We start from the raw sequence: 27381 nt of genomic DNA, 5'->3' as shown, positions 1-27381 counted from the left end.
CTCACCCCACCCGTCCCGTCCCCGCCACTCGTGTCCCTTGGCGTTGAATAAGCCAGGGCACCAGGCAAGAAACAGCCCCAGTGCTTCTTCTGCTGGCCCTGAGCATCCCCTTTTACCAAATCTAAATTTGAGGATAAGTGTAGCCTGGTCACGTCTCTTTAAATAAAGTGATCATCCTTCAATGAACTAGTTAAAAATATTCAATAAATCAAAACTCCTCATTTGCTTTAGTGATCTCAATGTGATTTTTTTAGTTTATTTAGCAGTAGCCAAACAGGGGCAGTAACTTTGCAGATGAGGGTAGAAGAAATATTGACCTGTTTAACTAGGGAGAATGCCCATGTATATTTTAATTATTTTCATTATCTTTTTACTTTTTTCTTCAGTGCTAGACACAAATATTTCATCTGGCAGTCAACTTACACGTGCAGTCTGAACCATTTTAACATGCTGTGACAGTTGATTGAAAAGTTGTGTCAGTGTTTTTTGAGATGCGTGCAGTTACTAAACCAAAAGCTTCCTTGGTTCACTTGAAATGCACAGTAATCTAATTATGCTTATATTTTGATTTTTAAAACTCTTAAGAAAAACATATTGTGGCCATGTCAGATCTCTGCTGATTAAAAAAAAGGTTTACATGTGTCATAGTATTTTTAGATTCACTGCTTGCCCATGTTATTTATCCCTTGAAATGTTCTTGCAGCTGAGTTTGGGGCAGCTCAAATGATAGGTCTAAGGGGAAAATACTGTATTTACTGTTTGCCGTGTGAATGGCTTCTGTGAGTGGTTCTGCAGAAAAGGGATCTGGGAACAGAAACCTGAATGCAAGTCAGGGTGCTCCTCAGGTGGTTGTGGTTAACCACATCCTGGTAATGGAAGAATGTCCTCTGCTCAGCACTCTTGAGGCCCTGTCTGCAGACCGGTGTCTGGTTTTAAGGCCCTGGTACTAAAGAGATTCTGGAGTGAGGCACTGAGGTGGCTGTGGTGCTGGAACCCTGGTGTACGTGGGGAAGAGGCTAAGGAGCTGTTCAGGCTAGAGAAAAGAAAATTAAGAGGGGATCTAACTGTTCCCTTCGAGAATCTAAAGAGGGTTTGTGAAACAGATGGAGCCAAGTTCTGTGAGATGTACAGTGAGAGGACAGAAGATGGTGGTGACAAATTATGACTTGGTATAAGGAAAACATTTTTAATTGAGAGTGGTCAAACCCAAGAACCAGGTTGCCCGGAAAAACTCCAACCTCAGAGATATTAAAACCTCACCTAAATAAGGCCCTGATCAGGACTGTGAAGTTAGATCTAATAGAGCAGGAGGCTGAACCTAATGACATTGATGCATTGATTACTTTCCAGGAGTGGCTTGAGTCTGTGTACCCATTTGGTCTATCATTGGAAGACCAATTTTAAGTCTTCCTTGAAGGGCTGCACTTGTCTACTATAGGCACTGACCTCGAAATTGTTTTACCATGTGTGTACAGAGCTGCATAACCCAGTAGAATTTTGAGCTTCAGGCCTTTACAAGGTCTAGTCAGATCAGGTACGCTGTAAGTATACACACTAGGCCTAAATCAAATTAATGTTTACCTTACAAAATGCAGTGGTACTTGCCATATACACACTTTGATCCTTTCCTTTGAAAAACTATTAAGTGATTTACTTCTCTTTGGAAATTGATTACTCAGTCTTTTGCTCTTTTCTGTTCTAGAGAAAAACCAAAGAAGATACTTGGAAATCAGAAGAACTTAGGAAACATCTTAGGGTGATTTTATTTTCTTGCTATTAGTTTTGATATCAAGTTACCTTACAGCAGTGAAATTTGTCGTTGGTCTAAGCAAAGAGGGTTGACTGCCTGTTATACTAGTCACCCTCCTTTGTGGGATCTGTAATAGCTCTTTAAGTCTTTTTGGTACATTAGACACTGTAAATCTGCATCGTTGAACACAAACAGTATGGATCTTTAATGTGTAACTGCTAACTTTCTTGCCATAACTGGCCATTCTGGAGTCTGTCTGGCCCAAGTGTGCCCAGAGACTGGCCCACTTAACTGTTTCTAGCTACACAAGTCATAGAAGATTAATCTACAGATTTCTTAATAAGGTAAATGGAAAAAATACCATTTTTATGGTAATTACACAGCACGCAATTGCATCTGATTTGCTGGGCACCAGATCCATATTTTATATGTAAAAAAACCATTTTTTTAAAAGCTGTTTTCCAATATGGATCTTCTGTTCTATGTTGTGTGCAGATCTTCATTAGTCCTTTGATAAACTAAAGCTATTACCTTTCTTTCTATCAATTACATTTCAAAGCTCCCCAGCATTTCAGTTTCAGTGCTACAGTATAAGTGCTTGGTATTTTTCACACGTTCAGTAACATTTCCACTACTTCCATGTGGGCTAAAGCAAACAAATTTGAGTTGGAATGCTTTAGTTCCAAAAGAAGTGGTGTGATTGAACTTTAATTTCTGTGAAACAGATGGATAAAGTTTAATTCACTTTACTCATTGACTGTAATCAAAGCAAGCTCTGTTTGTTCTGCACTGAGTAAACAGCTGAAATCGTGGATGTAGTGAAATCAGTGGGAGTTGTGCTACTTGCACAAGGTTGAAATATAGTCTCTTATGTCTTTAGAAAAATATAAGAATAGTTGCATCCTCAAGGGATCTAGGCCAAAAAATTTATTTCACAGATTTTATATGTTGCTTTCTGTTCAAGTAAACGCTAATCTATTTTAAACGCAGCTGCAAGATGCCCAGTTAAATATCACTGTTGTTTATATCTGTAACACATTTTGGGCAGTTTCTGTCTGCATGAGCTAACAGCTTTAAAATGCTTAGTTAATTTTTCAAACTAGCTCTAAACAGAATGCACTGTTCCACTGTAAATTTTCTGATTTACCAAATTCTTTTCAAATACATTGAAAATGCAGCTAATTATTTATTTCATTTGTTATGTTCTTTTTACAGTAAGTACAGACATAATGTTAGTAATTTTACAAAGTAAGAAACCTAGAAATATATCAGTATTTTAATACAGTTTGGGAAATTGAATTCATAGCAGTCCACTATTTTTTTTCACATGAATAGACTGTATCAAAATAGATTACTGAATTAGAATAAGAGATTTTTTTGAAATATTTTTTTTCAGGCATCACAACCGGAGAATCAAAATGAAGACCAAAAGCTGAGAGAAAATAAACTGCAGAAAGAGAAGTCTGTTCATGACACAGACACACATAAACATGAACACAAAGACAGAGGGAAGAGTAAGGAGAGAACAAGAGAGAGAGAGAGATTTAAATCTGGTGAAAGAGACAGGGATAAAATGAGAGAGAGAGAAAGGGGAAAAGAGCACCAGAGAGAAGGAGGCCGAGAGAGATACAAAGATAAGCTTCAAGAGTCAAGTTTGGAAAAGGAAAGATACAGTGTACCAAAGGATAAAGACAGGGAGAGCAATAGAGAACGAGACAAAAAGCATAAAAGACATGAGATAAAGCAAACAGATACGCAAAATAATCTGAAATCATTTGAAGGAAGGGAGAAAGAACATCACAGAAGGAGAGAAAGCAGGCATCATTTGGGTAAGTTGTTTTGGGTTTCTGTTGTACTTTGAAATATTTGATATTTAGACAGAAATACTCTGAAACTATACCTCATCTATACAGGGAGGATAAAGACAGGCAGGTAGATGTGAGTACCTACTGAAGTGTATATCTTTATGAAATCTTGTGGTAACCTAGTTTTAATTTGGTGCTTTTAAAATTCTGATGCTTGTTTCCCTTCCTCTAAAGAAAGGATGAATGTCATTGGTTTTGTTGGTCAGTTCACTTGAAGAGAGTAAGTACCCTCCTGCCTAGACATTCTCTACTGAGTGATCCATTTGAACCTGCAAGTTGCAGGGCAGTTGCTGAAGTTAGTAGCATGCCACTACCCTTATTATTACACAATATTGAGAACATGAAAGATTAGAAAAGAAAAAGGAGTAACCAGTTTTGGAGGGAGAATTTCAACAGAATATGAAATTATTTTTAGAAAGCTCAAATGTGTTAGAAAACCTTTGTCGCTGAAATACTATTTTCTACATGCTGGAGTGAATTATGTACAGAGTTTGAGTATAATAAAATTTGTTCATTACTTTATACGTTTATTTTCTAGAGGAGGAGAAAACAAGAAGTGGAGAGCGAGAAAGAAGACATACAGAAAAGAAGGTAAAGGAAGGGAAAGGAATGAAGTGTTTCATAATGGAATGAGATAGGATTGTAGAATAATGAAGAAACTGGATCAGATTCCAGCTCCCGAGAAATCCAAGAGATGCATAGATAATAAGGTCATTTCAAGTGTACAACACACACCAACAAAATATATCTGAGTCATTCTATTTTGTGGACATAGTTCTTTTTTTAAAAGTAAAAGTAAAATAAAATTTGCATAGCAAACAGTGCTTTATTTTTGTACGGCTAGATAAAAATTTTCCATCTGCTGTTTATGCCTTTATTAGAAGGATAGTGGTAGGTATACATACTACTTTATGTTAGATGACCTAGTAAACAAAGAATTAAATTTTTGACTGACGAATACATAATCCAAAGAATTTTCTGTGGCAAAGTACTTGATGTGCCAGAAGAAATATGAGAATCTCAAATGATGTGATAATTTGAAACTTGCCATTGTAGGAGATTAAAAAAGAATGGCTGGAAGATCCACATGGCAGAAAGAGATTAGGTACTTAAAAATGCAATGTTCTAATGGTCAAAAATGGATAGATTTGTGAAGATAAAACAGTCTTGGAGAACTTTTTAACTCTTTGTTGTTATTTTTCTCTCTCCAGAATAGTGATAGCAAGAAGAGCATTGACAAGATTTTAGCCTACACAGTTGAAGAAAGTGACCGTGCACACAAGTTACTTAAACAACAAGAGTTGGATAAAGAGAGAGAAAGAAGACACAGAGAAAAAAAAGAACATTCTGTTAGGCTGGGAAAAGAGAGGCTTTCAAAAGAGAGAAGTCATAAAGGTTATGAAAAGGAAAAGGAAGAAAATCATAAATCAAAGAGATCTAAAGAGGGTTCTTCCCATGGAGACAGAGAAGGGCAACTAGCAGAAGCTATTGAGAGGGCAAAAAGTAGAGAAGACGAAAGAAAGAAGCGTGATCTAAGGGTTAGTTTTGTTAAGACTTTAAAACATTACCTTATAGCTTACTTTAATTGTTGTTATATCATGATTGATAAGGTGAATAATAAAAATACTGGGATTGTAAGGCAACATTTTCTGAAATTTGAGGCTAAAGTGGCAGATTAAAATACTAATTCTGCATTAAAGTATCCTAACCCTGAACTGATTCCTTCTGTGAAATTTAAACTAGAAACTTGTCTATGTTATAAATGTATTTTATTCATAACATTCTTTATTGTTATGACTTGAAATTTTTACTAAGGCTTTGAAAGAGAGATAAGATTAGGCTTGAGGTCCATTAAAATGTATTGGCTGCCTTTATAGGAAACGAAAAATATTTTAATACAAGCTATTTTTGATGTTGCCTACAAAGGGAACATGGATATCTAACTCACAAGTAGGCATGTGAGTATAAATCCCTTATAAGTATATTTTCTACTTCTGAAGCCATAGAATATCTTTTCTGTTTCTAGTACAGAGCATGAAGTTATATTCTACAGACTTAATCAAACCCTTGACATTTTTAACTGTTTTTTATAATACAAGTACTCATTCTAAAAGAATGAGAGAAGAAATATATAGTGATTTGTGACTCTTAAAATCAGGTAGGTTTTATGGAACATAGAATCATTCAGATGGTATAGAGTCGTTTCTTCTGCTGCCTGAAGAGTGATGATGTACAAGTTTCTCAAAGAAAAGTTCAGAACTATATTTTTGAGTTAAAATGCTGGACATCTTCAGTGTAGGGCCTCACTATAAGTGATTCCTGTAGTTGACTTCTTGCAGCAGAATTCAGTAGTCTATCAGGGCTTGCTGAAGGTTTGACTGCCTTGAAAATTTACTCAAGTAGCTGTTACAGAATAGACGCACTGGTGCTGATGCTTGTGTCTCAGTTATGTTTCTTTTTCTGATGTTCGTGGATACAGAAAAACACCTTTATCTTAAACAACCTATTGAATACATTTCCAAACTTAGGCAAACTTTCATAGTACAGTATTAAAGAGTCAAGTCCTTATACTAGGGATTAAAAGACTGTTCTCTGTCCCTGGGTCCAACTAATATGAATTGTTGCAGTCCATACTGTTAAAATCTTGGTTTTTGAAACAGGCTGGCCACAGCCTACTGATGTCAGCCTTTAGTCCCAATCAGCCTTTCAGTCATGCCTAGGAAGGTGCTCTGGGCTCACAATTTAGGTGGTTGATGCTGGGCCCAGAGCACTGATTAACCATTGTTACTAACATACTAATGTGAAGGTATCCTATAAAAAAGCCAGACTTTACTCTGGTAAAACATGATAAAGTGTATTTTTTTAAGCAAAGGAGAAGACTCAAGATCTCTTCTTGTTTCCTTTCTGAAATGCATTGCAGAAGGGAATATAGCCAAAATTCACTCCCAAGTATTTAATATTTTCAACAGAAGATCATATTATGTGTATAACATATCTTTAATGGGTGTTTATTTTCCTTGCTTAATATATTTGTAAGGAGGAGATTATTCTGGCATTAGTTCATATGCAGAACTTCTTAAAAGCAGTGAAACGATAGGATGTGTCACTGAAATAATTAGAAACCTTTTTTACTGTTTAATGTCACTACTACTAATACAGGTTCAAACATGTATTTTCTCCCACCACTTCTGACACGTGAATATTGTGACTTCTTTTACAGAACAGTGAATACAAAAACGAGGAGAGGATTCAAGAGGAAGTGAACCATCAGCGTGTAAGGTAAATTCAGAGATTTTAAATAAGTGTATACTGTATGGTATCTACTAAGATTCAGTCACTGCCAAAACAATAAGCATGAATACTTGATCTCAGATATCTAGGATGACTATAATTTTTTTTTCATTGGCCCTTTGTACAATACTATAGCAATTGGAAAAAAAAATCTGTGTTTTGCTTCTAAGAGGATTCATATAAAAATGTATGTATTTGTATTCAGGATTTTTCTACTGCAGAATAGCAAGTGATATTTTGCAGTCCTTGTGAACTATTTATATTTTGATCTGGGCACTTAGTTTGGGAGACAGAAATGCTGTATTTTACCACCTGGAAATTCACTGTGCAGTCACACGGACACATGTGAGGTTCATGAGGAAGCATATAGGACTCTTCTTATATTGTTTCTTTTAATTGGAATATTTCTGTAAGTTCCTACTCTGTATGGTATCTAAAACATTATATAGACCTATATATACTCACACACATATATATAAATAAAGTTTGCTGTTGTGAGTGAAAGACAGGTCCAGATCATCCTCAGTAGGATCAATAAAATTTCAGGATGATATTTCTAAGTTTTATTACTAGCAAATATAAAATCTTACAGAAGTTATCTACATATTCTAGTTATCTTTGCACTCTTTAATGCTTCAGCCATGTGAAATTCCTATACAACTTTTGAAGTGTAACTCTGTGTATGTTGTCAGTCTCAATTCCTGTTCTTAAACACTAGTTTAGCTTCCTAGCTAAGTAAGACTGGCCTGCTGGCTTCTGGAAACACTGTCAGAGAGTGAAGTCACCACCACTATTGGCTAGGTATTACTGCTGTTTCTTAAGCATGGGACAGATCACTTTGGTTGTAGTGAATTTGTCATTGTAGAAGTTTATTCCTGTACAAAAGTAAAAAATGAAATATTTCCGAGTACCTACATTAGGACACTTCCTAGCAGCAGCACTCAACTGTGTCAAGCAGTGCCAAATATGCAGGTTATATTTTGAAACTGTTGCTGATGGGGCATTTTGGTGGAGTCGTTGCTTGTATATAGCTGGAAAAAAGGAGTCAGCTATTTCTGAATGGCAAAGAAGGTGATACAGTTTGTTGGGATGTTCCAGAACCCTGGTTCCGTGTCAAGCACTGTCAATATTCACAGAATCACAGAATCACAGAACGTTAGGGATTGGAAGGGACCTCAAAAGATCATCCAGTCCAATACCCCTGCCGGAGCAGGAACACCTAGATGAGGTTGCACAGGAAGGCGTCCAGGCGGGTCAGTCACCTGATTCAATATTGAATCATTCTGATTTTTTATGACAAGATCCAGCCAAATTTTTATTTTTATTGTCTTTTCTTATATTCGTCAGTCCCAACAGCACTGTACATGAACACCCTCTTACTTAAGAAGTCAGCATATTCTCTTGGAGTCTAATACTTATAAAACAAGCAAATAGATCGGTAAGAAGCAGAGCTGGTTGTTGACTTTCTCCTGCTCTCTGACCCTGATTGTATTGTCCTCATAAATAAAGCCCCTGAATGAAAGATCGGGTTTGAGTGTCAGTCTGTGATTTATAGCTTTAGAGCACATAACACCAACCTGATCTTGATCTCCAGTTTGCTGCAGATAGTAATACAACTAATAGATGTTCGGGTTTAATAGGCTTTTTTCCCCTCCTTACATTTTCTTCTATTTTGATGCAATTATAGGCATTACATTTGGACGAGGTTTTTGCAGTTCTTAGCTGATTAATCACTTGGCTGTTTCATTATAATTTCATATCATAAATAGAGATTTATAAAAGTGTTTTTAGAAATATTTCAGTTTATTGGAACTTTTCAATTGTGTTTTCCTTTTCAGGAAAAAAGACCTTTCTTTTCTGAAACAAACCAGGCCCCCTCCTCCCCCTGGCAACAAAAGCAAAACAAAACTAGTGCTTTCTTCTTAGGTAACCAATAAAATTGATGTTCTGTTTTTCAATAGGACTGTAAAAGATAAAGAAGATCTAATTGAAAAAGAGGAAGGTGACACAAGACGAAAGGTAAAACTGTTTGGGTTTGGGCCTTATAATATGGCGTTTTTCTTGGGATTAATAGCAATTACAGTATGTATTTCAATTTAATGCCATTGTAAGATAAGAGAATCAGACATCTCTTAACCTGTGTCTAGATATAGCATTAGAAAATTGATATATTCTGTATAAATTTGCTAAGCATTAAAGGTAGCCATCTATTCAACTGTATTTCAGTATCTTCTAGGCTTGAAAAATTAATTCTTGGTAAGTGGAAAGAGTTTTAGGCATGTAATGCAAATCATCTATTCTTTCTCTCTATAAACAGCTGACATGGGCAAATAATATGTAGTACAAGCCAAGTAAAATGCAGCTAGCAATGCTATTCATATATGTCTCTTAAAACACTTGCCACAAAAAAGAGGAAGGTATTTTTATGTGTTTAAATGAGCAGGTGTAGACAGAACCAAGTTTTCAGCAAGTCTGAAGTGCAAGCTGTATAGTCTTGGGTTCATTTGGACCAGTCTGTGCACATACAGCCTAACTTTGCCATTAAAAGTTTTAAAATAATTTGTCATTTTTTCAACTGTTGGTAACCATCCCCCAAAATCCAGATTCTGTTTTGGAATGTTGCAGAATTATGAAATTGTTGTTACACTTATCACAAGAGCCACTCTACACTATTGTGTGTTGTGTGCAACACAGCAGTTTTTATTGCTTTCCCAGTAAAAATATTGGTGGGAAAACAACTGGTCTTCCCAAGATGGGATTGAGTTCTGTTTTGTCTTCCCGTATTATTATTTTAAGTCAGTAATTATCATTTGTCAATACACTTTTATTTATATTTCTAAACTGAGTTTTTTGTATGTTTGATTGAAAATGTGGAAGTATCTGAGAACAACTCCTCCTCCAGCTTTATGCTAGGATTTGCACATCAGGATTTTTTTTTGTAAGATTATTTAACAGTTTTTTTTATTTTTCTCATTTAGGAAATGAAAGAATCACACATATATAATTCAAACACAGGATTTGATAACTTTTCAGAAAATTATGAAGATGATTTTGAAGTAAGTAAAAGCATACAATTGTCCTTTTGAAGTATTTTTTTAAGTATCAAAATGATAATTAACTTTATTGACAGAAATAAAAAAATAAGGATGTTAATGGTTTTTACTTACTCTTTTTTGTTGACAAGGACCTTAACTTGGCTATCAGTAGATAATGAACTAAAATGTTACGTAGAAACTCTGCTGTATATTTACTTAGTTTTCATCAGGGGCTGGGAACCAGCTTTTGCTTTTGAATTGAAGTCTTCCTAAGATGCTCTTTCTGTCTTCCTGGATTTCAGTTCTTTCAATGATTTTCTGTGAAAAATGCTGATTTTTTTTGAATAATGGGAGCAAATAATCAATTTCAGGAGAAAAAAGACACTCGTTTTTCATTGCAAAAATATCGTAGAAAAAAGTATTGACACACAGCAGTCCCTTCACTAATTTTCTTAATTGAACTTTCTTCCTTTTAGCTCTCTTTTCTTAAATTATTAAGGTAGAAGAATGTGTTGAATGTGCTTTCATTGCTTGCTGGACCAGCTGCATTTTTGTTGAGTGAAGCTAGAATTCAGCTCCACTTACGTTAGGAGTGGCGCCCACTGTTGAGCTGTTCACTGTGGTAACCCTTTACCATTCAGTGGAGAGAAATGAGCGTGTTTAAGACCTGTTGATATCATTTGTGTTAGGTGATTATTCTAGCATGAGATGAATTGTCTTACTTAAGAGAATTATCAGTAATATGAGCCTTATGCATTGACTTGCAAACGGATAGGGTGGTAGTTTAGTAAATTTCAGCCTGCCATTGAAGGGCTGCTTGAATTAAAACTATCAAATAAGCTGCTTTATACATCTGTGAAGCATTTACCCTGCTGTTGCTGAACACTGTCTTTATTTTTTTAAAGAATACATAATTCACCTAAACATACAGTTCCTAGTTTTGGATATTACAAAAAAAAGGAATCTATTTTGAATACTGAAGAAAACCACTGTGGGATTGTCTTCACTTGATTCACTTGATTAAAATTACTGCACAATCAAGATATGACATTTTCTTTCCATCAAACAGTTATTTTAAAATGCCTTTCAGTCAGAGGATTTATAGCCCTCTGTATGAGAATTTTATTTTTGACAGCACTTTATAATTTCTTTAAAAGATCTTGAAGAATACTTCTATAATCCATGTTTATCAGTTATTAAAAGCCTTGTTACTTTTAAAGGATTATGAAGATGATTTTGATGATGATGAAGACAAAAGTGGTGAGGAAAGAGATGCAGAAGAAAACCTAAGAGAGATTCCATCTCTCAGAACATCAGAAATTGAAGAAATTCAAAGAGCGATTAGTGCAGAAAATGATAGAATTTGTACTTCACTGCCAAAGAAAATTGAAAACGAGAAAAAGGAACCAATCATGGGTATGTGACTAGATACCAGTCTTTTTTTATTAAATGTATGAGTAACACATACAACTTACGAGTAAAGAGGTCACTTTTTCTAAAAGTCTGCCTAGAGGCAGAAATCTGGTCCTCTGGATGAGTCACTTTAGGTTTGTGGGCAAGTACTGTAACTTTCACGTTGCTAAAGAATGATTCAGAGGCATTACTAATCATTTTAAATGTGAAGTATGAGAATTTACAGACTGACATTTAATATGTCTTATTTTGGGTTAGAGGAGGATATGAGAGTCTGGATTTTGAAAACTGGAGGAGTGCTAGAACAGATTGGGCCTTCCGGTGACTTTAATTTGCCTTTTTCTTTTAAGCAAAGTTGAAGCCACCGGTCTGGGTGGGGAGGCAAGAGACGTACAGATACTGCTTGAATATATAGTTCTATATAACTTTTAAAATGCAAGTTTTGGTGTTTTTTTTTCTGAAATGTGACTATGGAGTAATCGTTTTGTATTCAGTTGATCTGATACCTGTGAGTGTTGTAACTGCAACTGTGGTTCCCTTTTGCACTCTCCACTCGTGTGAATGGCAGTAGAGAGTCATTGTGCAGAAGAATTTTAAACAGCTATTTAGTTTGTACAAAGTTAGTCCAGTCGCAGAAGAACAGCATGGAGTTTCTGTAAATGTTCACAGCATCAGTAGATTTTTGGTTAAGTAGTCATTTAGTCATTGCAAGTCAGAGCCAGTATACTGTAATATGAATTGCTTCTTGCAGAATATTTATGGAATTATTATTATTTTTCTAATGAGCAATATGGAATCAATAAAAGAATTCCATTAATGCTATAGATCTGATGAACAGAATGGAATTCTAATACAGAGTCAGATTTTTAAATTCTGAATTGCAGCACTTAGTGCTTTATTGTAAATTACACAACACTATTTTGATGAAGTTTGGATCTCATTTGGTTGTTGATCATTCTGGTAGTGATTTTTAGAAGCATTTTACCAGTATTATCTAAAAAGGCAGTCTTCCTGTGAGGAAGTGAAACACTGTTGGTCCTGACTGGAAGTTGGATATTAAGATCAATTAGCTACCACCTAGCCAGGAAAGGGAGTAAAATCGACATGACAACACATACTGTAGTTGTTCCATTAACTGTGGCTTTAAAAGCAACAGTTTTCAACTTTTTGCTAATTAATCCAAAGGCATCAATTAAGATTGTATTGATAAGGTTCTCCACTAGCTGTAGTGATGAATTTAGGTGATTTGAAGGTGTAGCATGCACATGGTGTAGTCTGTGTTAATTTGATACAATTTTTAGAATTGGTCATAGAGGGGTTTACTGTACACAGGGAAAAGGGACCTGCTAATGGCAGGGGAAAGGAGGAGACTCTTTCTGCATCACAGTCTTCTAAAATAGAAATTGCAGTGGTCAGTCATTTTGAATTGATTGCTGAAGGACCATACTAAGGGAAAAATGCTGACCCAGTACTGAAGTTAAGAAGCTTATTGTACTGATAAATGTGCTAGAACACGTTGTGTAATACGCAAGCTAGTAACTTTTAGCAGCAATGTCTTAATAAATCTGTTGCTTTTTAGACTTACTGGTTTACATTCCAAAGCATTGTAAAGTGTGAATTATAACACTAAAAATGTTTTATAATATCACAGAAAGGCAACACCATTCTGTCAGAAACTCTTTTCGTGGAATATTCATGGATTTTCAAATGGCAAACCAACGACAAAGTAGCCGAAGTATGGCTAGTAAGCAGAAGTAAGTGTATTTTAAATAATCCACACAAAATGGCTACTCACTGTGTGAGATATCTTTTCATTGTATTTGAAATATGTGAAGTTTATAAACTTGAGGCTTTTAGAGTCAAATATTATTTTGTAAGCTAACAGTAATTAGTTCTTAAGTAAATATAAGTAATATAAATATACAGTCTTTGATACATGTTGTTTTATAACAGAAATTTATCTATAGGTCAGTTGATATGTATCATTTTATTACAGAATGATTTGCCAGGATTGTAGTGTCTTTGTATGCTTTTTCAATCACTTAATTAGATATTGACTTATAGTACTAAAGAGCAAGTCTTTTAGCTGCTCTCAGGGCCCTGCAGAACTGTAATTTCTTGAAATAATTAAGACTCTATATGGTACATACTGTTGCCAAAATAGCATATTCCTTTCCAGGGGTAACACCAGTTGGTGTAAAAATGTGTTGTTACTAATTTAAAATTAATCTAGATTTAAGACATCTAAGACAGCTCTGTATTAAAGAAAAAAAATAATGCCTATTTCTTGTGGAACTTGCCAGGAGCTCCAGATTTCTCTGACCCACTGTATATACCTCCAATATATTACTTCAATTGGATGCATAAAGCAAAAATGTTAACTTTTCTTGATAATACTAGATTCCACTGCTTCGTGGCTGCACATCAGTGGCTGATCTTCACATAAGGGAGATTTTATTGTCTAGGCTGTCTAATTCACCTTGCCTAAATTTATATACTCAAATTTTACATGTGTCCATTGTCTGGGCCTCCCCTCTAAACGGTGGAGACAGATTGGGAAATTCAGAAAGGCATCCCTCTGACAAATTGCCTTCTGAAATGTTTGTCAGCTTCTACTGATTATGTACTATGACTGATTATGACTATGTATATACCTTTGTGTACGTGGTAACAATGTGTATAGCCTGTGAAGATAGCTAGCATTTCCATGGAAAGAGAAAGGGTTTGTGGAATATGTTGCTGTGATAATACATCACTACCAGTAAACGGACTGAAAGCATCTCATACATGAGCTGTGGCACTTTGGAATTCTGAAAATTGTCCTTGTTCATGAAGAAAACTCCAGCCTGAAATATTAGAGGAGAAATTCCAGCTCATGTTGCTCTAGTCTTTTCCCTTTTCAAAGACTATCATAGTGGGAAGAAACCGCAACTGAAATATGCGTCTGAAAAAGTGTTTAAATATGAAATTGCTACAGACCCATAATTGTATCTGGGTTGTCCTTATATTAAGTATGTTAAAAACATCTGAAAGTGGAAGAAAGAGAAAGAGAACAATTTTCTCACTGTCAGGGTATCTGTACTATAGCAAAGCATGGAATTAACTTGTGAACTGTTTGTAATCTGTTTGTAATTCAAACAGTTAACTTGTTAATATCTTAACAGTTTTATGATAATTGTGACAAAGATTGACTGTCTTTTCATTATTTTACTTTTGGAATACCCAATACTTGGTCTTAATCATTTTTTTCTTTCTCTCTTGTAATTCATTCTAAAGAAAACGGAGTTCAGAACTTCTCCCACTAATTGATCTGGACTTCTCAGTTAGTTTTTCTTTATTGGATTTGCCTCCTGTAAATGAGTACGACATGTATATCAGGAATTTTGGTAAAATGAACACTAAGCAGGTGGGTAACAAATACGTAGTAAAATTTAAGTCCTGAAAGTGCTGGTTCTTGTTCTGGAAAATAATTTTTATTACAAGAGAAAATTAGAAAGCTAATAGGACAGTAAAGTAATATATTAATAATTTTCATCTCTAAGCCTTAAAGCTTTCATCTTGCCATAAAGCAATGATATCAAAACATTTTGGCCAAATAGGCCATTTCCATTTCTGTGTTAGAAGCTGACTCTCTTGTGTTCCTTTCCCATTTTCTAAAGGACTTTCTATATATCTGTGGCTCACCCAAGTATGCTGGGTTTACTGTTTACATGTGATGTAAGAAGTTCTGTATTTTTGCAATAGGTCTAGGACTCTTGTGTGAAATGCGGTAAAATGGGCATGCACAAAATAGTACTGTTTAAGTTCTGTTCAGTGATATGCTGTAATTCTTAGCTTTGTCACCCATATATTGATCACTTTATCTTTCTACTTTAGGCATATGTTCAGTGTAATGAAGACAATCTTGAGAGAGACATTCAGACTGAGGAAGTTGAGACATTGGAGAAATGGACACAGCATCCAGCAGAAAGTGCCCTTGTATCTGGAGGTGAAGGATATTTTAATCTTATTTCATTATAGATGTATGCAAATAAACATTCTCTTCTACCCATTAATTGTCAGAATTTGTAATGTGGCAGGCTGCATTGATAGCACACTGAATCCCCTTGTGGATGGGATGGAGAATAAGTGGCAGGAACAGTTTCTTCCTCATGGATTGCTGTTTTTGTTGGTAGCAGATATAATACCCAAACAGATCTTGTTCTTCAGTATTTATTTCTGTGGAAGAGAAGTTGATTCTTGGCACTCTTCTTTTGCTTAAAAATCACATTGTTCTTACGGTTTTCTTATTTGGTTCCCTTTTGAAGCTCTAAGTTTGGTTTTGTTTTTTGTTTTTTTTCTTAGGTCCCGTAAACAGCCAGGATGTGTCAGTGAATGGAGCTCTAGCACCTAAAATTGATTCGCAAAGACTGGCAAATTTCCTCCGGTCTGCTTGCCAGGTACTTAATTATGTTATTATGTACTTAATATCCCTTATGAGTTGTGTGCATAAGTATATGGTGTGATAGATCCCTTACAGTACTTGTTCTGACTAATTTAAATAAATTACTTAAATAATACTCGTTATCAGTGAGATTCATCACTCTACAAAGAAATGGAACCAGAACTGTGCAACTTTCATGTCTGTAAAGCTGTATTTGCAAAGATATAAAATTTACAAGATAGTTGATAAAGGTTTATTAAATTAATCCGCATACTTTAGGAAGCTACAAATAGCAAAGCTGAAAGATAAGACGACCCTTTTATTTCTATAAATGTAATTATGTTTGAAAGGTGATTGCTGTTTTGCTAGAGGAGGATCAAGTTGCAACACAACCCAAATGGAAACTAAGATCTCAACAAACCGGTCTGTCTATTAGTGATAGCTGTTTCCAGTTAAATACTAACCAGCCATTCCTCCATGGTAAGGGAACTTTATTCTACACCTTTTAGTATACAGTGTGAACTCTTCTTCCTTATGCAAAATACTACGTACGCTCTTTGTCATGACTGAAGTGCAAACAGCACATACCGGGTTATATAGATGATGTAAAGCCCACTTTTCTTTCAATTGTGCTAATCTCGGTGTAACTCCATGCAAACTGGTTTCACATAGGAAACATCAGAGCATCCTAGCTGCTGTGAAACCAGAAATACAGCCAGCGGATTAGCATGGTATAGAAGTGCCCTGGATGTCATTTCTTGCCCCTGTTGTTGAAGGGCCATCCCAAGGGGTGTCATTTCGTTTAGACTCTTTACGCTGACAGTAGGGCCAAGTTGCAAATAAAGCAAGTTTATTGAACAGCCTGATATACTTGAACTGCGGTTATATCTTTCCTGTATGAACAGTAGATGTTCAGGTGAAAAGAAAAATGAAAAATAAAGCATCTGTAATTATGTTAGGAAGTCCTGTTATAACACAAAACCATACATATTCTAACATGAACACATGAGATGAACCAGAAAAAGCCTGGCCTGTGCTGTTTCCTGTTTGAGACTTAGCTTAATGTTCAGTATATGTATTGACATCAGATCAGATTGGCTTGCTTATGCCCAGAATAATTACTTTATTAACTTCTTGGCTCTCTTCCTTTTTTCTTTCTGCTTCTAGTTTTTTTGATTCTTTCTCTAGTCCCTCCTTTTTTCTTTTATAACATCAAAAGCAACCCACCGTTAATAGAAATATTCTTTATAATTATATCTTAGCTTCTTTGGTTGTTGCTATAGCAGCTAAATACGCTTTTTCATCTGCAGTAGGTTTACTTTTTAATTTATTGCTTTTCTTTCTTGATTTTTTAAAATGGTTTAGACCGGAAAATATCCTGCCTGTGTGTGTCTCAAGTTCAGAGGCAGACGCTACTTTCTGTTCATGGATTACCTGAAAAGGAAGGTGTTGGTTTACTGAACAGAAAGAGCATCATATGTGTTTGGAACATCTGGCAGCCCTCCAGCCCTCAGAAAGTTTTAATATGTGACTCAGAGGTATGTTTTAATAACATTGTATATTTGCCCAGTGAATAAAAGACTTTATTAAGTGTATTTTGTTTTCTTGTATTGCTGCAAGGTATGTCATCTTTTGAGAAACATGTTTGAGCCTTGTAAGCGAAACACTATTCTCATTCCATTTTGTACTCCAGTACTAGAATGTAGTGATGGTCTCTGTGGGTTTTTATTGTTTTGTTTTGGTTTTTAAATTTTTACTCCATTTCAGAGTTGAAGAGTGACAGAAGTGAAACAGCTGTTTCAGTTGTTGTCAGGACTTCTCTCTACCCATCACTATGATACTGTTGAATCATCCTCTTCCCCTTTGTGGCAGTAGATGCAGATTACACAATTGTCTTGAAAAGGGAAAGCCTGCTGAAAGTCTTGTATCCTACTTTCCTTTTAAATAAATTGTCCTTGTGCTGCAAACACCCATAATCTGTCTTTTCTGGATTTGCATGGCTAGGAAGAAAAAAAATATTTCAAGCTTATCAAATAATTTGCCTTTACCATAATATCAACCATGCATATTTTTACTACTTTACAGGTGATATGTTGCTGCTTTAGTCCCAATAAAACAACCTTAGTTTTTGCTGGAACAACAGATGGTTCACTGTTGGTATGGGATCTTCGAGAGGACTCAAGAATGCACCCTCAGATGGTGATCAGTGACACTGACTGGACATTCAGAGTTCCGACGTTTTCCACTGGTTAGTACCTGTGCATTCTGATTAGTCATTTTGTGGGCAGTGAAACAATCTCTCTACTAATTCTTCTAACACTGTTTCTCAGTAGCCTACTTTAGCCAAACAGTAATACTGTGAAGAAATGTAAGCCAGCTCAATATGCATCAAGCAGTGAGAATGGAGAAGTAGTCCAGGTGTAGAACCTAGGGAACACTGTAATAATAAAATAGACTGCTCAACTACTACCTCATTTGAAATACTTAGTCAATTTTCATCATGTTATCTCCCTTAATACAACCTACATTTCTTTATCTTCCTCTAAACACACATATTAAGATGTATTTTAAAAAAAATCAAAGTAATTTAAGACTGCAAACCACAGTTTTTCAAATGTCATTTAAAGGTCGCCATCTGTACAAGTATCACCTAAGTCTTGATGTTTCTATGAAGCTGCATGCAAGATATGTATCCAAGTGTATACATACATAACCTCTGTTAGAATCAGTGTAGTGCTACTCCGTGGGATCTTGAGAGCTCTTAATCTCATTCTAACGTAGATATCTGTGTATGCTTGGCTGGATTGATTGTACTGATTAGATTTAGTTAATTATGGATCTTATACAGCTGTCTTATATGTAGATATCACTTCAAGTGTCTTAAATCTTTGGTCTGAATCTCACCCTTACGCCTTTCTAAAATTCCACTTATGTAATTGTATCACTTCTGGATTCAGTCTAGATACACTAAAGGTTGAGTTAGGATTGGGTTTTTTTATTGCCAGTTAAATAATTGTTGTAAGAACTAGGAATTTATCATATTTTCATTACATATACAACTTTCTTTTTATGATACTATTGGTCCAGCATATAGGGGGATCACGTAATTGGAAACAAGTAGAGTATGAAGGTTAAATGTCACAGGTGATCTATATAATGGAGTAAGTTGAATTCTAACTTCCATAGTCAGCAGTCAGTTACTTTTAGTTTTTTGTTGAAGGGATTCTGAAGCTGTGATTAAACTTTGGGGCCCAAGTGCTCTCTGGTTTGATATCTGTAGAAAAGATTCAGTTGCATGTTGTAGCAAAACCTGGACATACATTTTTCTGTCATCCAGCTTGTCACATAAGCAAAATCTCTAGCACTGGGGCCAGCTGGGAGCTGTAGCATGCACTTTCCAGGTTCTTAATGGTAGAGATGCACAGCTGCAAAAAATAACATGAAATTAATTTGTTGCATTGTTTAGATATGGCCTGAATTAGTGTTGCATACATATTGGTAAGTCAGAAGAAAGTTTACTTTTCAAAAATACTTGTGGTTGACCTCCTTTCATCCCTTGACATTTTCGTGTAATTGCATTTTTCTTTTTTTCTGCACTTCTGATCCCTTAGTGTATGATCAAAATAACATAGGCTTTTGTAAATTTTGTAAATCCTTAGATGACAAATTCAAAGGTTACAGAAGTTTATTTAGGACCTATAACTGACATGCTAGAAGATGCAACCTAAAATACTTCACTCTGCATTTGAATTGGTGTATGAGATACTTACAGTTTTATGAATCTGATGAAAATGAATGGATCTTTATGCCTATTACCAGTGTTTGTCATTGCAAATGTAAATAGAGGAGCAAGTCATTGATCTTGTTGAAGTTTTCGATGTATGTAGCTCTATGGTGAGAGATGGGGAATGAGGTGTAGGTGTACATACCAGCAGTTTGACCTTTGATTCACCTCAATCTTAATTATGAATTGGTGCCATTTTTCTTGGCACTGTATTGTACCTTAGAGTGAAAAATAATACATAGCAATATTCTTATAATAATCTTATTATTGCAAAATAAGTCCTTCAATATTTCTTTCTTTTTGTGTGTAGAGGTGCTACCATTTAAATTACAGTCAAGTACTTTTATTTTTCTAAAAAAACCACCACACATGTACAAAATCCTCTTTTTTTCACGAGTGTATATAATTGCAGTAGCCATGTTAAAGTAAAAATTAGTTGGTTGTTAATAGGTTTTTTGGGTTTTCTTAGACCAGAGATGCTTGGTCTTGCGTTACACAACAGGCTAGGAGTCAAATGTATGTATATAGTTTCATGTAGTTGCTTATGTAAGCAAACCATTTTTGAATGCTGTATACTTAGGAAGCTTTATGCCTTTAGTCTTAAATGATATTATGTTCAGTGCACAGAGCAAGTCCAGAAATCAAGAGCATCTGACAATGCGTATTGAAATTACTTTAAATGTGCATTTATTTTAAAATGTTATTAAAGGGTAAATACATATTTTATTGTGGTGAATTGTTTGTTTCAGCTTGTTTTCTATTAAATAACACTCTGTAAGGATAATTTTTCTTCAGTTTTGTCTTTCCAAAATAAGCAGTGATGTATTACTACCTCTATTATTTATGAAGCTTGAAATTAACATAATTCTTTTCATGGTAACACTGAAATGGCAGATTTTAATGTATGTCTGGTACAGTGGCATAAATGATATAGCAATGATTTGGAAAATGAGAAATAAGTATAAATGGTGAGGCATTGATTTATCTGGTAGTAATTTGTTAATTTAGGAAACAGTTTGCAGTATTGTATTTGAGGGTTTCACAGGGTAATTCTTTATGAAATTATTATTTGCCATTCTTTCTTTGTAATCATCATTCTCCCATAAGCTGAAAAGTGATTAGGGTTTTGTTGTTTGTGTTGAAAATAATACCGTGTTTACCTTTCATTATCATTAATTGCAGATGGCATTCTAAACTCAGTAAACCACACCTCTCCTATACTAGCGGTGGAACCTGTCTCAACCTCTCTCTACGCTGATCAAAACTATGGGCTTTCAAGTCTCTCTTATCAGGAGGGTATGTAAGCTGCTCTTCAAAGTGTCAGTACATCTGAGTCTTTATTTGCAGATCTAGTGAAACAAATATGTCATAGCTAAAATCCAGTTTATAGTTCCATTCTGTCTCTTAAGTTGTCTGTCTCATTTTTATGTAATGTTCATTCAGTGCAGTTTCACATCAGATGTGGGTCCATGCTTATTATGTCTCTCTTCAAGACAGTATTTTGTTCTTCCATGGTAAAACAAGATTACTCAAAAACTGCCTTTAGAGAAGTCTTAGTGCTCCTATAATGTCCAAAAAAACCCTATCTAAAAAAGTGAAGCAACTTGCTTATCTCCAAAAGCACTTAAAGTATGTGACTGTACTTGGTTCTTCCTGTGCCTTTTGCCTAATTTTTATGACCTGTATTTGCAAAGAAACTTTAATCCTCATGCACCCAAATTCTCAGGCAGTGTGCTAGAGGAGACATCATTAATTCCATTGCAGATTTTCACTTTGAAATCCATAGTAGTCCAAAGAAATGTGCTGCATATTGCATGTTTTACAAGATTTCATCTGTTGAACTTTATGTTCTGTTCCAAAGTTCATGCAGAATCCAGACATTTAAAAGATGCAGACAGAGAACATCTGCCTGTCTGCAGGAGAAGCTGAACATACTAGTTTCATGCCTTTTTCTTCTATGGTAGAATCTGGGCACTCTCCCTTTTTATGCAGCTGAGAGGATTATAAAAGTTTCAGAGAATGTATTAACCTAGGAAATGTTTCAAATCCTTTGATATTGTTCAGGATGAGGGTAAGTGTGTAAATATAAGTTGTTGTTATTCCTTCCGTAGAAATGTCAGGCCCTCCATTTCAGATAGCTTCAATGGATGAGAATGGAATCCTCAATATGTGGGTGAGTACTGTATGTATGAAAAGAGAGTTACATGTTGAAATAATAAAATACTTCTTCAGATATATCAACCCAAATCCAGGGTTTCTGATAAGAATTTCCTCCCTGAAAAGTACAGCAACACTAGACATTCTGTTGGAATTTTTCTCAAAATTATTTTTGACCTGGCTCCCTAATGCCATGATGTTATCCTTTGGCAAAACTATTAACAGGTACATGCATTCATGAAAACAGGCAAGCAGTAGTTCTGTTTCAAAGGAACATGTTCACATATTTCTATTGTGTAGTAGACCTCAGTCCTCTTTGACCCACCTGCTTTATTTTATTTGAATCACAGTGGTATCAGAGACTGAAGGTCTATGAGAAATAACATTCATAATATAAATTCAGATTAAATGTTCAAGAGGCAAAATATGAAAATCTGTGAATAAGACTACCCTGCCTAAAATATAACGGGCGGGTAAGCAGCAGATCTCTTCCTCTTAGTTACTTTTCTGACAGCTCTTATTTCTATCGGATGTTTTCAGTCTTTTTCTGATACGGCTATGGTAACCTGTTGTTTGCATCTGAATTGATCTTGCTTTAGGAACTGAATGACTCAATGAATAATAAGGGGATAAAAGTACTTCCATTCTGTATCCCTAGTTAAGTCCCTTAAAGCTCTAAGTAACTTGAGTAGCAATGGATTCAGGCCAAATGATCTACCCTTTCTATTTTTTGAATAGTGAAAAGCACAGGAAATATGTTACAACTCCTTGTTTAGGTGTTTAGGGTGGGTTTATTTGTAACCGACCAAACAACAAGATGCCAACTAGTGATTAAGTGTAGAGTGTGACTTCCCATATTCTGCTTTCCAGCAGGGGACATCCAGCAGGCCCTTGAAGCTGTTTTTAGCATTGACGGGATAGAGAATCTGCCTGTAATCACTGTAATGTTAGAGCTACCTATCTAAGTGTCATACATTATTACAACTAGTTAAAAAACTTAAAATCTGGTAAAATATTTATTGCTTATTAATGTTAAATATTGACTTTTCAGGTAGTTGCTGAACTACAAAAAGTGGATTTAGCTGGTTCACAAACTGATTTAGGTGAGTACTGTACATTAGAGATAGAATGAAGTGGTTGAGTTTTGAGATTATGAAATTAGAAGAGTGAGGAAGAGTCAGTGATGACAAAACAGTTTAGAAGAAGGAAAAATTACTGAGGGAAAGATTTATTCTGAGTAGGACATAAACCTGATATTTGGGGTTGTTGGTTAGGTATCATGAGAATTATTTTCACTGCTATCTGAATCTCATCTGCTAATTTTACATTGGTAATTGCCACCAGACAACCACATTTTTTATAATGTCCAAGCAGATCTCTGTGTCCTCAACATCTTTTTTTTTTTTCAAAGAGTATGAGATTTTATGAGGTATTCTTCTCAGTTCTCCTGTTCTTACTTTAGTTTTAGCCAAATCTCTTATATCGTTTTTGTTGTTGCCTGTATCTCCATTTTGCTAGTTGTCCAGAAAGTTCTCTATGGGTAAGGTACTTAATTTAGTGTGAGGAAAAAGTTTCCATGAAAAAGATAAAGACCTTGGCACTTTTTGAGTTATGTGAATTAAGTAAATTGCAATTTTTGTTCTTTGAACAGATTCAGACTTAGATACTTACCTAACTGGAAAAGGCTGTGATTAAATTCCTGGTGCATTTTAAAATACATACATAAACAATGAAGTAATGCTAACAAACTAGAATTTTTGATCAGTTTTCCAATTTATAAGCTCATGTGCAATGTCTGGCTATGTTAAGCTGCTAAAACTGGGTATTATGTCTGTGGAGGTGTACACTTTAAAGCTGTGGTCATGTGTTTACACCGTTTTGCTGCCACCTGCATTCATTTTTTTCCTCTTAAAACACTTGTGTTTGAAGGATTTGAATTATTTATGTTGTTCTTTACTAACAGCTTGCATAGACCAACTTTATGGAAGCTATATTATAGTCTCCCATTACTGTAATTCATTGTCAAAGATCCAAGTTACATAAGTGAGCATTTTCACCATTGATAAAATTGGATTTTATAGAGTGGTATTGCAGTTACATGTTATATACATACTGTAAAATGAAACCAAACACATAATCATGTTTCCCTTTCTCTGTTCTCTTTCTTTGATTTCTGTCAAAGATTACAACTCTTCCGTTTTTGAATTCTGAAGTAAATAGTTCTAAATTATTTAAGATTCTTACATATCAGAAGCTATAGCTACAATAAACAATTTAATTATGAAATGTACTTTTACTTTTTAGCTTAGTTTTTCATTTGATGATAGCAGTTTCTTAGTGCAAAGTGCTTTAATCAGTTTAAATGATTATTTTATATCATTTTAGGTTTAATTCCTGGAGGAAAGGTGAAGTTAGTACATAGCTCTACTATGGAATTGAGTAACAGGTAATTGAATAACAGGGACATTTAGATCTTACACATGTATCTCACAAAGCTATTTTTTCTGATACTTTATTAATTTGCTGTTATATAAGATACATTTAACAGTATTTTCATTAGTTGTTTGGGTTTTTTTAATATACGCTTTTTCCTGGAGCTAGTCATAGACATTTTAGATCAAGAGTTTGTGTATGTACTTGCATAGCTTTAGGAGACAGCTTCCTGTGTTTATGTCATCCTTTACCTTTTTTCCTAGCCTTTTCCCAAAGGATGTACAACAGAGAATGCCCCAGACACTGAGTATTAAATTTCTGTCTTCTAATCCCAATCATTTCATTGTTGGAACGAACATTGTGAGTAATGTGCTGAAATTCATCTTATTTTTTGTTTTGGAAACTGCCCCATGTACTTGGAATTTTACCAGTAGACTATATATAAGATTTACAATTTGAGACTATTATTAAGATCCGTTAGCTATTAAGGATCTTTTAAGGTACCAGCTCTTTGAATTATTTCACTTTTTCTTGTAAAACTGATAATGCAAATCTTGGAGGTGTATTTATTTATTTTAAAATTTAATTTTCTTTATATTTTGTTTGTAGGGGCTGGTAGGTCACGGTACAAGACATGATTTAAAAGTTCTTCCAAAGCTATTCAGACCCCGGGGGGACGGACTAAGATCAATAAGCATCAATGCAATTGATTTCTTCCCTTTTGGAAAGCCACTGTTTTTGGTATGAAAACATTTTAATATAATACAAGTTTCATTTTTATAATTACTTGCTGAGGGAGGATTTCTAATTTGAAAAATTAGTCTATTTTACAAGATGTGATAGCTGATTTATCACTAATTCCTATCTGCACTGTAGGGTAACAACAAATCTTGTGTCCTGGTGTTTGAATTTAGCTTAGGTAAAAGGTAGAGTGTCTGGCTCACAGAAACAAAGAGCAGTCTCACTTCAGCCTTACAACTTACTCTTTGTTTTGACTGAAATTCAGCGTTGCAAGCAGGTCTTCTGCCATTAGTGAAGCCTCAGCTGTTTCTACTCTTACCATACATCTTTTAGTGACATAATCATTTTGGAGACAAAGTATCAGTATTGCTGTGCTGTAAAGGTCTGTGGGGCAGCTCTGGGCATTCCCTGCCTTCCTTTTCTTTCCACATCAAGCATACCCTGGGCTGTGCCTTGCAGTGAACCCTGTGCTCAGGTGCATTCAAATCTGCCCTCACAGTTCCTGTTGACACACACACACTGTTCTTATTTGTCCTCCTTGTGAAAGTTTATTTGGTGGAAGTTGAATCTAACTTAGTCCACAGTGTGAGATTTATATAAGAGATATGTGCACTTGAGTCATAACTAATTTTATTTATATACCGAATACTGAATTGCAGTTTTAATCCTGTTCCCAGGAAGTATTTTCTTTTTACCTATGATCTAGGTTGGCTGTTCAGATGGAAGTATTCGATTACACCAAATGACATCAGAGCATCCCCTCATACAGTGGAATGACAGCACAAATGGTCAGCCAATTATTGCCTTGCAGTGGGCTTTAACAAGACCCTCCGTGTTTTTTGTCCTGGATGCATCTTCTAATATTTACATTTGGGATCTTCTGGAAAATGATTTGCTGCCTGTCGCAAAACAGACAGTTCCATCAGAGGAGTAAGTGCATTACATTATTCTATTTTAAACAAAATATTAATATTATAATCTACGTTTTGATTAGAGTTTGGATGGGGTTTTTTGCTTGATATGAAAAGCTAATTAGAATTTGCTTTTCTAACGGTATTTTTTACACTGTTGGAGATGTGCAAAGAGACTAGGTGAGCTAAGTTTTAGTTTATCCGTATTATTTTATATAGTCTGATAAAAGAGAGCTAATGTTAGTATAAATCAAAATCAGGTATAGTGTTATCAGTTGAGTCAGATGTCTGTATGTGGAGCAGTTGCTGTTTATATGAAGTAAAAAATTTTGTTCCCACTAAAATCGCTGGACTGCTTAAGTTCAAAGTTAGCTTTGCTGGATCAGGCTCAACCCCTAAAATAGGCAAGATATGTTGAACAACATTTTAAAATGCCTATATATAGTATGGTTACCGATATAAAGAAATATATTGGGTTCATTGTCACAAAGTAAACAAGAATATTTTTGGCTAGCATGTATTCACCAAGGGTAGCATCAGGGCAGTCTCACAATCCTGTTCCTGTAGTCAAGGTAGACACCTGAGTGTGCTGTAGATTGATGCAGAATAGGAGTTTAATTTAGTATTTCTGAGTATTTCTCGAGGATTCTCTTTCCTCCCTACTGAGAGATTCTGTCTTCACTAGGCTTAAGTTAGTCATGGTGAATATGACTAATAATAAAATAAAAGTTTTTCTTGTAGCCTTGCAAGTTATAGTAAAGTGCTAGTTCTGGGGAGAAAATAATACGATTTTTAAAGGTACTACACTCTACTGGAACATACCATAAAATAAAGACAGTTCATTTTTACAAGCTTGAAATAATTTTTAAGTCCTGATTAGAAATTGATGATGGAATCTGTGCACAGGGGAGGAATTGCCTGTTATATTTACAGTAAATGATTGCAACTGATGAAAAGCTAAATAACGTGCTGTGATTTGAAATACCAAGGAATATACACTGTGATATGCAGAAAAAAGGAATAATTTAGTCAACTATAAGTAACCTGCTAAAACCGCATTTGAAAACACCAACTTCTGTTAATTTTGACTCTATTAAAAATACTCTTCCATTCTTTTGATTGCAGTGTTGTAACTATGGCTCTACTGGGAGAACCGGAAAAAACAAACGGACTGTTAGGCATTGTGCTGGGCAAAAGTTCTGGACAGGTGGACATTCAGTACGTAAAGAAGAAGTGGGCATTACCTCAGCCTGAGGAATCGGAAAAACTACGTTTGCTTTTATTGCAGTCTTTTTAGAAACAGTACATTTGTCTGAGTGTACAAATTATTGCAAAATATTTAGATTATTTTTTACTGTAATTGAAAGATTTGTACTGTAATTTTGTGTATAACTTGTATATATGTTAAAGATTACCAGTAGAGTATTTCAGCTGAGACCATATATTTTATTGCAAAAATGGCAGAACCAAATTTAGCGTTATTGTGCTCCAAAAGAAGATGAACTGTATTTCATTACTGCGAGTACTACAGATGTATATATTTTCAAAAAATACTGAAAATACGTTCCTATAAACTAC

The 27381-nt window shown here is 35.0% G+C and overlaps 1 protein-coding gene across 1 annotated transcript; it reads left to right on the top strand.

Annotated features, from left to right (window-relative positions):
* Nucleotides 1-770: 770 nt before the first annotated feature.
* On the top strand, nucleotides 771-27381 carry WDR60 (WD repeat domain 60). Its single transcript, XM_010192617.1, has 24 exons — nucleotides 771-869; nucleotides 1703-1756; nucleotides 3147-3579; nucleotides 4154-4206; nucleotides 4827-5153; nucleotides 6836-6894; nucleotides 8868-8988; nucleotides 9885-9962; nucleotides 11162-11357; nucleotides 13006-13108; nucleotides 14631-14760; nucleotides 15231-15342; nucleotides 15699-15793; nucleotides 16128-16257; nucleotides 17143-17315; nucleotides 17863-18025; nucleotides 20744-20857; nucleotides 21673-21734; nucleotides 22770-22821; nucleotides 24104-24164; nucleotides 24415-24511; nucleotides 24761-24892; nucleotides 25599-25822; nucleotides 26929-27381. Exons 1-24 carry the CDS (start codon nucleotides 771-773, stop codon nucleotides 27098-27100), a joined length of 3240 nt encoding a protein of 1079 aa, XP_010190919.1. The 3' UTR covers nucleotides 27101-27381.

This window comes from Mesitornis unicolor, unplaced genomic scaffold (genome assembly GCF_000695765.1).
Source record: "Mesitornis unicolor isolate BGI_N332 unplaced genomic scaffold, ASM69576v1 scaffold46369, whole genome shotgun sequence".
Taxonomy (NCBI): Eukaryota; Metazoa; Chordata; class Aves; order Mesitornithiformes; family Mesitornithidae; genus Mesitornis; species Mesitornis unicolor.
Note: the sequence above shows the minus strand (reverse complement) of the source record. Positions and strands in the feature narration are given on the sequence as shown.

Excerpts from the sequence above, each read along its gene's own strand:
- WDR60 (XM_010192617.1), top strand. The coding sequence starts at position 771 with ATGGCTTCTGTGAGTGGTTCTGCAGAAAAGGGATCTGGGAACAGAAAC. Across the intron at positions 6,895-8,867 it reads GTGAACCATCAGCGTGTAAG|GACTGTAAAAGATAAAGAAG; the intron begins GTAAATTCAGAG and ends GTTTTTCAATAG. Across the intron at positions 11,358-13,005 it reads GAAAAAGGAACCAATCATGG|AAAGGCAACACCATTCTGTC; the intron begins GTATGTGACTAG and ends ATAATATCACAG.